Raw genomic sequence first — 18436 nt, 5'->3', positions numbered from 1 at the left:
GTGTTTCTTTTGTTTGCTGCGGTGTTTCTTTTATTTGCAGCGGCGTTTGCTTTTATTTGTAGCGTTTTTTATTTGCTGCGGTGTGTCTTTTTATTTGCAGCGTTTCTTTTTATTTGCAGCAGCGTTTGTTTTTGTTTGCAGCAGCGTTTGTTTTTGTTTGCAGCGTTACTTTTATTTGCAGCTATGGCGGGTCTCGGTAAGCAGTTCTTTCTTCTAGTCCAGCAAATAACTGGTGCCACTCTGGAACCAGTTTTTCTGGCCCAGAGCCAGTTTTTTGTCTGTGTGAACAGGAAAACCTGTTCCAAATGTAGCAAATTATGGATATTAAAAGATATTAAAAATAGCTCTCCTAATCAGGGGCACCACCTTCCTAAGAAGGAAAAGATTTTTACTTAATTGGTTGTTTGATTAGCCAATTAATAAATCAATAAATCATAATAATTAATAAATAAATACATTTCTGAATCAGTCAAATATCTAAAGTTCATGGCTCAACGGTTCAATAGATCCCCTGTATCACTTCAAACTAAGAAAACGTGTAAGTTTTACTAAGTCCAATTTAACTAGTTCACTGTTTGATAACTTTCTGGAGAGATCTCGGCGTTGGCCACATGTCAAAATCATCAAAAATGTCAAAACAGGCTGAATGCAAAATTTAATGACGTGTTTACTTAAAGGGCCTTTTCTCTGTACGTTGCTGGCGAAAGTTACAAGATTAGCCTACAAAACTTAAGAAAACTTAGATAAAGAATAACTAAAGAATTAAAAGAATAAGATAAGGTGACTACGTTAAGAATGTGTGAGGTGAAGAAAAGAGACGATGGACAAAGCAAAACCTGAAACAATGCAAAGTCCATCCAGGTCAGCAAAGCCCAGGTCAGCAAAGTCTGTTTCAGATGGGCAAAGCCAGTTTTGGATGGATGCAGCTGTTTTTTTCTCCCTGGGGAGGGCTTTTGTATCAGCCAATCAGATTCATCACAGCTACTCTGAGGATCTAATTCCCAGCTTTTTACCATGAAACTTTTCATCATCATCATTCATTCAGTATTTAATCCTGATTATAAAATGCATACTATAACCTATTTACACAGAACACAGGATGTATTATTCTGGCATTGATATGACCTCAGCTTGATTCATCAAGCTCCCATTCATTAAAACCTGAAAAGGATTATGATCAAGCATAACACATTGTTATTCTACTTATTCCATGATAGATACTTGATTATCACCATAATGTAAGCATAACATCAGTGTAACACTTTCTCACATTAAGTAAACATTCTCATACCAACATTTGTGTTTATGAAAGGAGAAGTTATAATCACAGTTCTTCAAATACACATTTATCTGTGATCAACACCAGACCTTAGAAATGTATGTCTGTATAAAACAGTAGCTCAATACAAAAATATAATCTAGAAAAACTGAATGTTGTTAGATGATGTTTAATATTATGTTTGTTTAATTCAGCTGAATATAAAATTAGCACATATTTGCTCCACAGTTGTTACAATCCAACTGTGTATGAATGTTTTACATTTCACATTACTGTAGCCATCACATCACAGTATTCTGTTATCTAGTAACAATGACATAAGACTAATAATGGGTCTGTATTTATTATTTTTAAGGGCACTCCCACACACATCTGATGTCAGCTCCAGAAACCTCCCAGCCTCTCATCCTGTAGCCCTGCTCCTCAGACCTGGACCCTGCTCTGCTCAGCACTCCTCTGGATGCTTCTCTAGACTTGCTCGGCTCCAGCTCTGCTCCTCACAGCAGTTCCACGGCCCCAGCTCGTTTTCAGCCTTTTCCCCTGTTCAATATCCCATTTTTATTCTCCTCAATGAATGTCTTTTCCTTCAGTCGTGCCTCCTCGCCTCTGTGTCACATACTTAGAATAACTAGCTTCAACTAACAACTGAGTATCTAACTATGTAGGACTTTACACAATTTACAAATATGTTTGTGTAAATTGTTCTTATTTCTGATATCGTAATTGTTTTGTTGATAATAATACATAGATTAAGTAATTTTACTCTGCAATGATAAATTGAAAAATGTTATTACAAACACCCATGTGTTAGTTTCCATATTTATTTGAAATTGTCACCAAACAGGAGGAAAAAATATATTGAAACCTACAAAGTGAATTAGAAAAACTTATAAAATTAGGGAAATACAGTCTGGGTGACAGATCTCCACACACAGCAGCTTGGTATCACTACACTTCTGTCTTGTGCTTCATGTTGGAGGGAATCTGCATCTCTGGCAGAAACACCAGGCTGGCTGACCCTGGACAGGGTGAGGTGATGCTGTAGGTCTCCAGGTGATGAAGACAGTAGGTTGAACATCATGCTTGGGTCTCTCATCAGACAGTGCAGGAGCTGATGAGACTGCTCAAGGTCCAGGTCCTGAATTATCTCCTGAAATGAGAAAATGGTTAACATTTCATTAGTGTTCATGAGTAAGATTTTATAATGACCAGATGCAGTTTTCACATTATATGTAGATCCAGTGTCAGTTCAGAGGTAATGCTGTCACACTGATGTAATCTGGATTTATTTCACAGGATAGGGGTATTTATGGAGGGAATTTATGAAATAATACAAGCAATCATACTTATGAACATTTCATTAGTGTTCATAAGTATGATTTTATAATGACCAGATGCAGTTGCAAAGCAACATACTTACTCAGCTGTAAGTCTGTGAGCCTGCAGCGTCTACTCACCTGTAGCTCACCTGGTTTCAGGCTCATTGAACTGGTTGGTTCACTCTGACCTCTGCCTCTCCCGGGTCGTCTGGCAGACTTTGTTCCTCTCTATTATGATGAGTCGTAGGGTTGACAGACGTTTGTCTGCCCAAAAAGCTCTCTCAGGTTGATGAAAGATGGAGGAAAAGTCCAATTTAACTAGTTCACTGTTTGATAACTTTCTGGAGAGATCTCAGCGTTGGCCACATGTCAAAATCATCAAAAATGTCAAAACAGGCTGAATGCAAAACTTAATGACGTGTTTAGCTGGCTGACCCTGGACAGGGTGGGGTGATGCTGTAGGTCTCCAGGTGATGAAGACAGTAGGTTGAACATCATGCTTGGGTCTCTCATCAGACAGTGCAGGAGCTGATGAGACTGCTCAATTTCCAGGTCCTGATTTATCTCCTGAAATGAGAAAATGGTTAACATTTCATTAGTGTTCATGAGTAAGATTTTATAATGACCAGATGCAGTTTTCACATTATATGTAGATCCAGTGTCAGTTCAGAGGTAATGCTGTCACACTGATGTAATCTGGATTTATTTCACAGGATAGGGGTATTTATGGAGGGAATTTATGAAATAATACAAGCAAGCAAAGCAACATACTTACTCAGCTGTAAGTCTGTGAGCCTGCAGCGTCTGCTCACCTGTAGCTCTCCTGGTTTCAGGCTCATTGAACTGGTTGGTTCACTCTGACCTCTGCCTCTTCCTCCCCCGCCAGGAACAGATTTACACCATGATAGTAATGACACATAAATAACATCATACTACCTGTAAACTTGGTATAAATGTGTTATTTACTACAGGAGACATATATCACGTTATTTCCCTCTAAATAACACGCCACTGTGTGACGTCACTCGTCCCGTTGATCTGCTCTTTTCTCTTCTTACATCATAACAGGATGAAACTAACTGATATTAATAATATAAATAATGTCAGAGTAGGCTGCTGTATGACGCTTTCTTCCTAGATCTTTTAATATTCTCAATAAACCACATCACTAACATGACTCACATCACTTCACAGTAGAATAGAGGTTAATTACTGTGAAGCTAGTGACGTTAGTAACAATGTCATACATAGACTAAGCTACTCCTATAGTATTTGGTCTCAACACTGTTAAATACTGCCAGGCTTATTATCACACTATCTCCTAAAACACATGCCACCTGTAGGCCTACTATCAGAGCAATAAATGCTGCTTCCCAAACTCGGAACACGGCTGAAGAGAATCTTTGGTAGGGACCTTTAACGGCAGATACACCTGCACATCATCAGCAAAGCAGTGAAAAGGAATACCGTGCTTACTAAAAATTGACCCCAGGGGTAGCATATACAGAGAGAACAGTAGAGGGCCCAGAACTGACCCCTGGGGGACCCCACAGGTCAGAGGGGCCACTGTGAAGGAAAACTGGCCCATGTGCGCAGAGAAGGATCTCTCAGAGAGGTACGATTTAAACCAATTCAAAGCAGTGCCTTTGACGCCTACACAGTGTTCAAGGCATGACAGAAGAATTATATGATCTACTGTGTCAAATGCCGCTGTCAGGTCAAGAAGAATTAAAAAAGCAGAGTTACCAGAATCAAGGTTTAACAAAAGATCATTAAAAACTTTTAAAAGAGCAGCTTCAGTGCTTTTCAAACTTTCAAACAAGATTCTGAGTCTGCCTCCTATCACCTCCCTAGCTACTCAGGTCAGGCTACATCGTCACATTATTATCTAAATATATTGTCTGTTTTTATCAGTTCCATGTTCCTGAAGTGCCAAGGCAGCTGTATAACAGTACACCCGGGTAAATATTTACCGGTGGAATCTTTTGAAACTCATTTTTTAATAGACACCATAAATCATCAAACAATACCATGATGATGATTATGATGAAGGTTTATGATGTCTTACGTGTTTTATTATAACATTTTATGATGTATTATTATATTTATAACAGCTTTAAAAACAGATAATGTTAAATGTTAAAATGGTTTTCTAACAAAGCAACCACAATTTGAAATTGCGGCATTATAACATTAATAACATTTGAATCCGTGTGTGCAGATGCAGTTTGTGTTTTTTTCTGCACTGTGGTTAAAAATCCTCTTACTAACTGGTTGTGTGATTCAGAGAGGCCATCACAAGGTCACAGTGTTTTGTTTTTGTCTGTATCAGCATTTGGATGTATTACAGCAAAGATCTTATCAGACAAGCAAGACCTCTGAAAGACTGAATGGAGTGTGAGTTGGACACTATTGGAGCTGCATTCATTCATCACAAATCATCATTCATTCTGTTGCTAGCATAAAATATGTACACTCAATGACCTTTTCTCCAAAAGGTCAATGCCAAAGATTTTGCTATCACTGGAAATTTTGTTGAGAATTTTGGCCAGGGTTTTATGTAACAATGTGATATTGTTACAGAAAGGTCACAGAGAAAATCCTTATATAAGCTGTATCTTACGTCACTGGATGAACTGATGGAACAATGCATGATATTTGGGTTATATTTTCTTTTCTTCCTCTGTCTATCAATGCCTTGGTCTATTGTCATATCACAATTTGTTGTATATATTTAAAGGGTTTTCTTTGTGTGGGAATGTTGGGTCTCTTTAAAATTAAACTTGAAGAGTATGGTTTAGACCTGCTCTATGTGTAAAGTGCCTTGAGATGACTTTGTTGTTATTTGGCGCTATACAAATAAAGATTGATTGATTGATTGACTTATTTGTATTTTAATTCTCGGATACCAAAAATACCACTATATACCATTTAAAAGTGCTAGATATATACTTTTGTGTCAATCATGTGCCCCAGTGAAGACATAGAAACCAAATGCTTGGTCCTTTTTTTAAATGAAATGCTTGCATTAGATCTAAGTGTGAGGATCCCTAACAAGTGTTTATATTACACATTTCTTTCTTTATTAATCAACCTCCTTTGTAGGAGGCCTCCCAAGAAACAGAACAGTTGACTACAAGATGTGTTAACCCATAAATAAGGTGTTAGCTAAAACAACTAATAACAAACACATTTTTCTTAAAACCTTATATTAGTAACATTTGCAAAAACACAATATAAAAATACATTGACAATATTTGCATATAAAATACATTCATATAGGACACTCCAAATCAATGACATATCAAGTGACAGACAAACAGATTTACTTTTTTGAAACCAATGAGGTCAAGACAGAATCTAAAAATCTTAAAAGCTACATGTTCTACTGAAAGACTCACAAAGAGGTACAGCAGCTTTCTGAGTTCTTGTAAGGTCTGTTGGTGTCGCAGTTTGGCATGGCACAAGGGCTACTACTTCTGATTTTTCTGTAATCCTTCAGTCATATATTCAATCCACACATTAGCCAAGATGTAGATCAACAGCTGTGTGTCCACAAGACAACCATGAGCCCTCAGTTTGATTGTCTGTTTCAAGTTATTCTAGGTAAAGCCTCAGATTGATGTGTAAATAGGAAAATGCAGCTCCTTGCAAATGTTTGATAGGTCTGAGTGATGAGTACTACCAGAGATTGTAAGTAACTTCAGATGAGGACAAAAATCTAACTAGCTAATGAAATAACTACTTTGTGCAAGGTAGTAGTCATGTTGCTATTGCAGGTTGAAAAGAGTGTTTCATAAAATAAGGAATAGTTGCATGAAATGTTTTTAAAGCACTGCTTATGTCCATGTTTGCATATGAACTAGCTCACAATGCCTGAATGGTGATTTGAATTTGAAAATAACATATTATGCATGTATGTGTATCCCTGCAGTCTGACTTAACAGCCTGTGTGCATACAGTGAGTGTGTGCATGTAATGTACAAATGTTCTGCTGCATGCATACAATGTATTTGTTTGTGTGTGTGTGTGTGTGTATGGGGGGTCATCTGAACAGCCAGAGAAGGCCAATTATGCCAAACAGGAGGCTTGATGGTGTGTTCACACAGCTGGTGGACACGTAGGGGTGAGGAGGGCAGTTCCTGTAGGGCTCCAAGCAAGCAGCATAGGCCATGACATGTGCCACGTAGTTCTGCTCTTTCACCCCGTGGAACAGGTGAGCCATTGGGCCTTTGGCATAGATGGCAACATCTTCCCCGCCGTGCGTCTCGGCATCGAGCGGGACGGCAGCCTGCTGCATGTATTCCTCATCATCTGGACAGAAGTGAGTAGAGTGGAGCATGTAACCAAAACAGTTTGAGGCAACTTTTGACTTAGATGATTAACTGTTAACAAAAAACAGATGTTTGTATAAACTATGTCACCATCCACATGAACTATATTCTTTATCCAACTATGTCACCCCAAACCCAGCAGAGCTACTGAGACATTATAAATATTACTCACAGCATTGGACCACACAAATAAAGCAGAAAATGGGATACCCTGCCTTTGCCACTCTGAAAAATATCTGCTTCTTAGCTTGGCTATCATAACAGAGTGCATTGAACTCATTCAGTTTGTGATGGAAATGTCACCCACTTCACATTTTACTACATTACATTACATTCACCCTATAGTAATTTATGCTGCTGTTTTGCCGATTGTGTTCTGCAAATCTTCTGTAGGGAGGTAAATGAAATCCTTTGAATGAAAACACAAGATTTACAGCTTAAATTATCTAAAGAGAAGATCTAATATTATGAATAACCTTTACACATGAAACTAATGAATAGTCCTGGAACATAAATATGACCATGAAATGTTTTTTAATGATGTGAAAAGACCGTGGGCCAGGGTCTTTAAGTTTAGAGGACAAATCATTGAAAAGCTAATTGTCTCAATTTATTAAAAAATGCAGCCATTGTGTTTTGACCTCATAGCCTTAATCAGAATGTAGAGGTTGACTTTTGCAGTGCCATATATGTCTACAGAAGTTTTAGAAATGAATCCCTAACATGTAATTACATTTTCCAAGACACAACTACTGGCTCCAAAACCATAAAATAAAGTCAGTCCATTCAGACAGACAAAATTGGGGGTTTAAAAAGGTAATTCATTCCAGGAAAGAGTATTTCCACCTTTAAGTATATACACTGATGCAATGACTACAGCAAATAGTGCAGAACAGGAGGAGGAGGAACTGGATCATTGCTTGTCCAGTGTTCCACAAAGAAATACAAATAGCTTTTTAAGTCAAGTTACATGTAAACAATGAGGCCATTGCATAAAACAGAAAAGAGCACAGTGCAGTAAATGCCATAAACATCATATTTCATCTTTGTTTTCCGAGAAAAACAGAGGCATGAGTCAAAAACACAGGCATGAGTCAGCCATAACCACATCAGTTCACACAGTCTTTCTACACATCATCACAGACAAATGCCGCATCTGAAAGACATTAGTGTGTACTCACAATAATCCACCATTGAGATGTTCCCTCTGGTTCCATTTATATGGATGTAACCAGGGCCATTGGCATACAGGATGCTGGTGAAGGGCATTTTGTCATCAGCTTTCTTTGGTGCCAGACCTGAATGACGAAAAAAGGTGAGCAATAATAATACACTGGTCATATATTTCTATATTTTGACGTCAAGTATTCAAACTAACTAACTAACTACCTAACTAACAAAAAACAAGAAAAATCTTAAACTTTTAATATTTTCATGCTTAATTATTTCCTTAAAATGGCTATGGTTTACTTAAATCTTTAATTTCATGTTGCTGAGTATAATTTTCATGCAAATGTCCATCTGGCAAACAGACAGGGTTTGTTTTGTGGATCATACCAAAGATTGGATTTCCTCGAGGTGTGTTACCACCAAAGGTGAAGACATGAGAGTGGTCAGCAGTGACAATAGTCAGTGTATCTGATTCTTTGGTTAGTTGTGCAGCACGATGAACTGCTTGGTCGAACATCACAGTTTCTGTCAGTGCCAGTTTGGCAATGCCGTCATGGTGACCATGATCAATTCTCCCTCGTAATAAAAGACAACAGAATAGATACAATATTAATCTTGGTTTCATTTGTCGAGCTGCCAATTTTGTTATGCTTTGTGCTTAATGATCAGATCTATTTTCTATTATTCTTTATGTTGTTTTAATCCATCATTCATCAAAAGAAAGAAGATGTTACGTGCTGTTGGTACTCATCTTCCACAAACAGGAAATATCCTTTGGGATTCTTGCTGAGAATTTGAATGGCCTTCTCTGTCATCTCCACAATGGAGGGGTCACGTGTGTCATTCCGGAAAACCTCAAATCTCATGTCCTTTGGTTCAAACAGACCTGGAAACAAAGATGAAGGCCAAATGAAAGAAGATAATAGGAATGTCTTATTACCATTATTATTATTATTATTGTGCACTTATAGACTGAGAAAGCTTGTTCTGTTTACCTGTGACCTATATTCCTACTCCTATTCCTATTCCTATCCTGATCTGACCTGTTCCTACATATTTTATACGTAGGAACACTTTTAAATGTATGAATATAAAACAATATTGATTGTGTGTTGCAGGCAGTTGCATCTGTACTACACTCTGCTTTGTCACAGTAAGGAACGTGCCCTTAGGTCCTTATCACTGTGGAGAGGAGTAATAATCCCAGGTAATTATGAATTTACAGCCCACCACCATGATTACCACACATGGCTATAAAGATTAAATGACCTTACTGGAAGGTTTCGCAACTTAGATAAGAAATTTAGTTACAAGAATAAAAAAATCTGCAGAACGTGGACACAGTGGTGCAGAAAATGTGTATATGTGTGTGTGTAGTACACATTGTGTATGTTGCACATTCATTGCTATCTATATGGGTTTGCTCTATTAGTCTTATTTGTATGGGGTATGGTGCCAGTGTGTGCTGCAGCAAATTACCCACCCATGAGTCGATCAGTAGTTTTAACATTTATCTCATCAAACTCCTTCCTGTGCCAAACATAGTGTGACTTCTTGTTCTGAAAAACAAACCAGGAGACACATGAATCTCTGACTACTTAACTTAAAAACAGGAGGGAACTGACTAAATAATAGAGCAATGTTCAATAATCTTACTGGTTTAGCCTTCAGCCACACGTCAATGAGGTTCCTCTTGTCTTTGCGCTCCCCTTTGCGAGAGTTGGAGGTTGGGTACTCAGGGTCTGGAGTGCCTTTTGGGGTCATGTACATCCTCCCTCCCCCCAAAATCACCTTAAAGGGACACCAGACAGAGTGGAGTCATAATATGGAGAGGTTGTATTGCACGAGCAATACACCTTTCACCGTACTGCTACTCTTCTACTATTGGGTGTCATCACATTATCTCATATAAATAGTTTTATGACTGGGTGGGTTTGAGATCAGCAAGGTAAATGGTTAAAGAAGACAACAATGCTATCCTAAACAAAGAGCAAGCAAACACTGACATCTATAAAATCAACTTGGTGGCCTCTTAATCGGTTCTATTGTCTCGTGGGAGACCAATTCTTCGTATAGCACATGAATGCACGACAGCAATGGCTAGCTATTCACAAAGAGAAGTCTACTGTGCATGTTACCAGCCACATGGCTTAAAATGCAAGGATATATTGATGCAAAAGATGCTATAAACATTTTATGATGCATGATGATGTTTGTTGTATGTACAGTAGGCTTATTTGTATCAAGTCAAAATGCTATCAGCATACTAGATACCCTGTTGAAATCACAGGATAACGCCCAGTGTTACATCTATAAATCTAGACCACATACAGTCCAGTGTCCATGCCAAAAGAAAAATGATACAATGACATGACATGCTATACAATGACAAATTTAACTAAATGTGCATAAAAGTTCAAGCCAGAAATCATAGCAATGTGTAGCATGAAAACTTTTCATTTTCACATATCACATCAGTATTCTATGAATCTGGTATCCATTGGATACCACTGTCTGTAGCAATGTCCTTTGAATGCAATATAATTGTATTGAAGATGACAACACTGTGGCCAGCCCAATGGTGGAGCTTCTGTTTCACACAGTTTTTTTCTTACAACCTCATATTTATTTAAATATTTAACTATCTCAATAGGGTTGGGTAGGGACTCTATAGGGTTGCCATGCTCTCCCACAGCAAAACTAAGATGTCATAGTTCATTTTGCACAGGAAGCACAAAATTGAGATATTGAGGCAGGCCAGAAAGCTGAAAGAGTCCAAGGTTTACTTGAATGAACATCTTACAAAAGAAGAATGCAGATACTGCATGGACAAGAAACAGCAAAGTGATAATCTGGCTAACCGGAACACCAGCAGAAGCCAAAGTTTTCATAAGAGAACTCAAAGACTTAGACCAATATAGATAAGGAATGATAAACTCATGCCAATCTGTGCTCATGCCATTAAGTATTACCATTTGGAGACTTGACTGTGGATTTTATGGTCATTGGTTCAGATTGCGTGGGAGAGCATGTAAGACAGACTGCACAATGGTAGGCCATGTTGAAAATTATACTGACCACTTCTACAGTAACATCAACAATTGTGAGTACTACAGAGATCAACAATTCAGCAGTTATGTGAAAATGAAGGGTGCTCTATCAATGAAACACCTCAACGGTAAGCCTTTAAAGAAACCACCCTATAATAAAGGCTTAGTGTAATTGCTGTATCTCAGGATTGGCCTGATAATGAGATAATTTATGATCTGGAACTGGAGGTATATGAACTGTTCATGATTAATAGGACCAATAAAAAAAAGCTACAGGAGTTACCCTGTATGTTGATGTCAAGCTTTAACATGCAACATGGTTAAATGTCTGTTAAATACTAGAGGAAATATCCTGGAATGTTTTACTATCAAAATTGATGTTGGAGAAACTAAAAACATAATCATGTGTATATGTATACACAATCTACCTTGACACATTCAAGTAGCTGGTATGTTTGACAAATTGAAAGACAAAAAGGTGCAACTTATACGTGGTGATTTTAAATTTGATTTGTTAAACCCAAATGGATATAAAAGGACTACAGGCTTTATTAACAAAGCCTATTTCCTGTATTTATCAAAGCGCTGTAAAATAGCAGATACTGCTACACTGATAGACAACATATTCACAAATAAAAATGAAAGGGAAAATAGTAGGAGGCCTACTCATAAATAGTATAAATGACCTCCTTCCTAATTTTGCAATGTTTCTTTCTTTTTTTTAGATAAGAAATTAACATGAGTCTAACACTTGTAAAATGATTTGGCACAGAACACCCACACACCCTCAAGCTGGACCTAAACAAAACTGGAACAATGTTTATGCTTAATGATGATCCTAACAAAGCTTGTGAGGCTTTTCTGTCCACATTAATTGTGCTATATGAAAATAAATAAATATGGGGACAACCCATGGCTTACCACATGGACAGAGAATACATGTAAACAGAACAACATATTATATAGGAGATTTATAAAACATAACAAAAGTAGCAGAAAACGTCAGAGCATCAGTATCATATATGTTATAACGTTTCACCTTGTAATGTGAAACGTTAAATTTTACGGTATAACGTGAAACTCCTTATGTTATAACTTGAAACTTTTCATGTTATAACATGAAACTACTCATTTAGAAGTGAGGCTCTATCTATTAGTAGCTTAACCATTCATGCATGCATCGCTAACTATACCTGTAACAATTTGGCTACAATTATGCTCACTTATTATACACAGTCCAACCATATACTTCTTCCCTGCACCTAGTATGTCAGTCCTGTCTTCTACAGCTGCCTTGTAATGTCTTAAAACCATTTAACCAGATCAAAGTCCATGTGGTCCCCTGGCACTTTGCAAATAAAATGAGTCATATTCTCATAAAATCTGTCATTTGTTTCCAAGCAATATACTTTATATGAAGAGTTAGTATCCAAATTGCCCCCAGCCCATCTGAAAACAAAACAGACATCAAAGACCATACTGCTATCATAAATAGGGATACTTGTGTTGTTGTGCTGTCAATCATAAAACACTAAAACAGTCAGTGACAGTACAGTATCTTTTCATTTATGTTAATCGGATTAATCAAACATCTTATTTTGGTGGTAATAATAATCATAAAGACTAAAAAAGAAGAAAAATTATTACATACATCAATGTCAACATTGGTGACCAGCTGGGTGGCAATGTCAACACAGCCCTGACGCACTGCGTTATAAGGAAGATCAGCATCACTGTACCAGCTCCGGCTGACGGAATGCGCATAGGCAGCGGCTGGTGAGGCATGCTGGACACGAGTGGTGGTTACAATACCAACTGATTTTCCTGGACAACATAGAGATACAAACAAATCAGAGATAAAACTATTTGTGAGTAAATATACACAATGTGGAGGAATTTCGTATAACAATTATTCAAAGCATCAAACCACAGATGACAAAGGGACCTTAAATATGGAGATTAGGAATTTACAGTGCTTATTCAAACTTCTCTTGGGGAGAGACTGCTGACTTGTCTGGAAGAAATAATGACACTGGCTCAGTTCTCAATGGGTGTAGCACGGTGCCAAAGTCTTTTCTGGCTATGTAATGAAGCCCAATAAAAGAGGTAGCGCGAGGTTTCACTACACAGCTTATTGCTCCCTGGGAAAGCTTAAGTTTGCTTGGTACCATGGCAAAGCATGGGTGATAAAAGTAAATAAATGCCCTTTATACATAGATTTTATTTTAATTTTGGCAAATTTTCAATGTCTCAATACCAAAATAATTGGTTCAATTAACATGAAATTGTCCATGGAAAACGGCAAGATATCAACATTACCACAAGTATAAAAATGAAGTCTCTCAATGTGAAATGATTAGACTTGTATAGCTTGTGTAGCAGAGAATATGCTTATCACATGATTGTTTTATTCCTCATATTTTAGTTTAAGGCTGATATGGTCAGTGCATATCTTGAGAGTATAGAGTATAGTTCAAACTACAGTAGTTGAGCTTTCAATTACCATGCAGGCACACCCACTACTTAGCCAGGCCATTCATTGTCTTTACCTTGTGCTTTTGCACGTCGTAGTACTGAGTAGACCTCGTTACCAAAGGTGGTGTTGCACTCATAGGCCACTGCGTTAGCGCTGAGTCCAACTGTTTTAGCGTTGGCTTTCACCCCACAATGGTAGGCTGTAGCTGTGCTAGCACTGTCTGCTACCTGTTTATCCACACTGTAGGTCTTTGGAGAAGAAACACAAACACTATTAAAGATGGAAAAAGACATTAACAGCACATAGCTTGATAATAATAGGAGTTGTTTGCACAGAGTTCAGCCACTGACAGTGCACATATGGTATAAAGGGATGGAGAGATGAGACACTTGAGACAGATATAAGTAATATTTCTCAAGACCCCCTTTTAAAATAGCCATTTTCCTGTTTGTTTCTTGTTGCTGAGCTGAGTTCTCACTTAATAAGTGGGAAGTGGAAACAGTGGCAGTTTCTCCACTCATTAGCTATGAACAACCTAGTTTGTTATTTTATTCCAGACAAAAAACTGTTGCCACTTTTATAAATGTAAAAATCCATCAATTCCTCAACGAAGGCAGTCGAAAAGGTATTTCCCAGAACACCTACAAGACCAGAAAATATTAAATCTATCTTGAGTATAGTTAGAAAACAGAAACAGCAAAGAAATATATTTAATCACACTCTCACTTAAGAAACAATAACTGGGGGACTATGCTTGGCCAATAGGCTGAATCTCACCTTTATTCAATTTTAATTCTATGTTCACTTCTCCCAACACATTGTCAGCATTTTTCCGTTAAAGTGTTGGTTTTAGCTTAATCTCTTAAAAGTCTTTTCACACAAAATTTGCGGATGTAAGCCATAGTGGGATGGTATGCAGCAAGATGCAACGTGTTAAGAAAACAATGACTGGGAAAAATGGACACACACCCTAAGCCACTGACCCACCCTTCACTATTTTTGAGGTATTCATCTATGATGCATGGCTGTCTGTGTGTCACTCGCTCCTGTTTGTCACAATGCAGTGGTTTACCAAAAACAGCCACATGGCATTAAGCCTCATAAGAGCAGACAGTATGACTCCTTTCTTAGAAATGATGGATGATTCATAAAACACACCTGCAATTATCTCATGAAACACAAATGGCTTTGTCAAATTGGAAATTGCATTGTAGTCAACAGTTGGGATAATTTGTGGATGAAAAATTACTCATGACCCACAGGTCAGCACCGGAGTTGTGTTGTCACCTTAGAAAGGGCCACATACGGAAAGGTGTCCATGGTCAGCATCGTCTCCTCCCCAGCCTTGCCCTCCATCTGACCTTGCAGAATTCGGGCTGCAGACACTGTGGACACACCCATCCCTGGGAGAGGATGATTGACAGGTCATTGATATGATTGAACTTTCGTTAGCATCACTATCCCACTGACATACTGAATGACGTAATGAGATACAATTCAAGCATCTATGTCATGAATGTACCCACAATATGTTCTTGAATGTTTTGCTGACCCCACAGAGCCCTGCTGTCTGTCCAGTCTGTGAAAATTAAATAAAAAAATCCAGACCACAAATATTTAAATATGTTTGAAAAGCTCTGTCTCTTACTGTCAGACTGAGGTAAAAATTTGGATTTGGTAATTCTGTATGTCAACACAGTCAAAGCATGTCAAGGCCATTAATCACTAACTGAATCCGCAAATGGACACAGCATTTAAGGCAGTGGTTTTCTAGCAGAACAGCATTTTCAAACAAAATCTTCACACAGACCAACGCTGACTGTTTTCGGGCAAGTATTCAGACCACTATTTGTATAATGTCTGACATAAAAACATGCACAAAGTTACTGGAATGTCACTACTCAGCATATTTTTCATAAAACAATCAAGGGATTGGTTTTATTTCTTCCTGTGGTCCACTATTGAATTTAACCTGAAAGGAAATTTAAGGAGGTTTAATACTGATCCGATTGGAGAAGTCCTCCAGCTGGCAATTTAGCTTTAGTAGACAGTACAGTCACTGCATACCAGATGACAACGCTAAAGGAGAAGGCATCCAGGAGATCTACAGAATGGCAGCCACCTCCTGCACTGATTGGAATTGTCACCTTAAATGCCACCTCACATTCTAAACTCCTAAAAATATAAAGTTCAACAAGTCCTCATCCCTAAACAACAGAATATGTTGCTTTTTAATGCCATGCAATCTAAGTATTTATTTGGAGCTGAGTGTAAGTCCAATATTCACTTTTTGCCCTGTTTTGGTCTTTGCCAACTCCTGAGGGAAATATTTGGTTTTTCAGTTGCTAAATGTTCCATTATGTTCAACAACCATTTGCTAAATTCATCTGTCTGATGTTTGGTGGAGGGCAGTTAGTACATTCTGGGTTTTTCAAAGCTATTTTGCTGAAAACAGCTGCCTGCTGCACTAACAAGGAGATTGTTGATTGGTGACAGTGGTGAATGTGACCCAAAACAATTACATTGAACCCAAATAGTGAGCTGGAAAATGTTGAAATTCTCAGTAGAGCTGAAAAGTTAGGTCATGATCATCCTTACTTTCCTTGACTAAGGGGCAATTGGTGGTGCAGCAGTGAAACATGGGATAGAAATACACAAAAGCACACAAACACATCATATATATACAGAGACATCAAAGAAAGACAAAAGAATACAGTTTAAAACTATTTTTGAAATTGTTTTAAATGTTCCAATTGTAAAATTGTAAGAACTCCAGGAGTCGCCACCCCAGTGTCATAGTCATGCCTTAAATATTACAAGAGTCAAACTACTTCTGATTTTCTAGAGAAGGCAGTCATTACTCACAATGGCAGCAGTTTGTCCAGTCAGCATAAGCTTGGTCCATTTTAAGTGTTTCAACAAATGACCAAAGATGTTATTTTCCCGATGAGAATAGCAACGTTTCACTGCATATACGAGACCATCAGTCTCTTGAAATTTTGATACCTTCGTGCAGTATTACTCACTCACAGCTCACTATCCAAACGACTTAATTTTGAGCACCACAAGAGCTGAGCAATGTCCTGCATTTCATATTAAGCTCTATTTGTCACTAGGGTTGATTACAGTGGCTTTTTCTGTTCCAACTACAACCACAACAGATTTGCTGGAATGCATTCAGTAATGACAACATGACCCTACCGTCGCCGAGGAACAGGATGATGTTCTTGGCCTGATGCTCCTGAGGGCGGAGTTTCAGCGCAGCATCCAGTGTTGCCCTTGCCTGAGCATCCCAATAGGATGGCTCTTTCTCACGTTCGTTCAGCTCTGCACCTTTGAAACACACACCCATATATGAAGAATGAGATGACTGTAGATGGGTATGAACAGATTTTGCAGGTAGGGAATATTTCATGTGTGTGATATTTCAGTTCAGTATGCATGTGAACATGTGTGGTGTTGTGATGTGTGGAATGGTGAAGCTCCACTACAGACAAACTTCAAGTGAATTCAAGTGTGTCAGTGGGCGCCTGTATACTCATGCATCTCTCTCTGCCTTTTCCCGACACTTTGAAAAGTGGTTTCTCAAGAGATGTCAAAATGACAAAAACAGCCTAAAAAACACTTTGGGTTCTGTCTGTTCATGTCCACTGAGAGGCTCACAGTGAGGAAAGTCAAAAAGGAACATTCCTCCGGTCACACAAAACAACGGAAAGACAAACAGTCTATCCCACACTTTACACAAACAGGTAGACACAAAAATATACTTACACACACTTTTGTTCATCTACAGACTTCTCATTACACATACACACCTCAATTTGTGCTCATGAGCCAATGTGGTCGAAGCTCTTAGGCACAGTCTGTCCTCAAACACAAACACACACTCACCCTTTCCCAGGTTGAGGTTACCTGCTTGACTCTCTCTGCGCGTCCATTTGTCTGCCCACACAGTGCTACTAATATCCCAACCACAGTGAGCAATAATAACTCTGTCGTCTCCTCACCTTGGCTTTCCGTAGCGACCCAATGTACAGCCAGCAGGATGGGACCCAGAAGGATGAGCAGGAGATTGGGGGCCCTGCGCTGTGGTGTCTGCATCTCTAATCCGAGTGACCCAGAGGCTGGAGAGGTTGACACAGCCGGCTTTCAGCGCAAAACACAGCAACCAAAAGGCAGAGGCACAAGCAGAGAGTGTGTGTGGCTGCTAATACCTCCGGCCCTGCCTTTTTAAAGCCCTGCTGGGTGTGTAGTAAGGAAGGGCCCACGCCAGCTCATAGGCTTAGAGCCACAAAAAGGGGAAGCGAGAATGTGGGAGAAGGAGGAACAGTCGGGGGAGAGAGAGAGGGGGGGGGCAGAGAGAGAGAGAGAGAGAGAGAGAGAGAGAGAGAGGGGGGCAGAGAGAGAGAGAGAGAGAGAGAGAGAGAGAGAGAAGAGCAAGGACCACACAAGAGCACTGTAGCATCACCGCCCCTCTCCTCACTATCATTCCTGAAAATTCACCACCGTTTGATTGTTTTAAAACATTACTTCAATTTAGTTCTCCCTCTTTTCCCTGGCTCCCCCACTCTGTATTGTGTATGATAAAAATGTGGAAGGTCCTTTGATGTGCAAAATGTAGGTCTTTATATGCAGCAGTTTTTAACAGGAAGAGAAAAAAAGTGGCTAACCAGTTTGTGTTGGCATCCATCAAGATACGAATCACAACCATTTCTTTCCATTTCTTTCCCCCCATCCCCTGGAAAAAACAGTCTAAGGGAAGCAAGAGAACACGCTCCAACGTATTCCAACGTAATATCATGATTGAG

The 18436-nt window shown here is 38.7% G+C and overlaps 1 protein-coding gene across 1 annotated transcript; it reads right to left on the bottom strand.

Moving 5' to 3' along the window:
• Positions 1–6643: 6643 nt before the first annotated feature.
• On the bottom strand, positions 6644–17699 carry alpi.1 (alkaline phosphatase, intestinal, tandem duplicate 1). The gene is made up of 11 exons (XM_053321938.1): positions 17636–17699; positions 16830–16955; positions 14916–15031; positions 13702–13876; positions 12804–12976; positions 9759–9893; positions 9586–9661; positions 8854–8988; positions 8490–8681; positions 8114–8230; positions 6644–6912 (listed from the first exon to the last, which is right to left on the bottom strand). The coding sequence occupies exons 3-11, from the start codon at positions 15027–15029 to the stop codon at positions 6644–6646; spliced, it is 1386 nt and encodes a 461-aa protein (XP_053177913.1). The 5' UTR covers positions 15030–15031; positions 16830–16955; positions 17636–17699.
• Between the last annotated feature and the right edge of the window lie 737 nt (positions 17700–18436).

The sequence above is a fragment of the Scomber japonicus genome, chromosome 7 (genome assembly GCF_027409825.1).
Source record: "Scomber japonicus isolate fScoJap1 chromosome 7, fScoJap1.pri, whole genome shotgun sequence".
NCBI classification, from domain to species: domain Eukaryota; kingdom Metazoa; phylum Chordata; class Actinopteri; order Scombriformes; family Scombridae; genus Scomber; species Scomber japonicus.
Note: the sequence above shows the minus strand (reverse complement) of the source record. Positions and strands in the feature narration are given on the sequence as shown.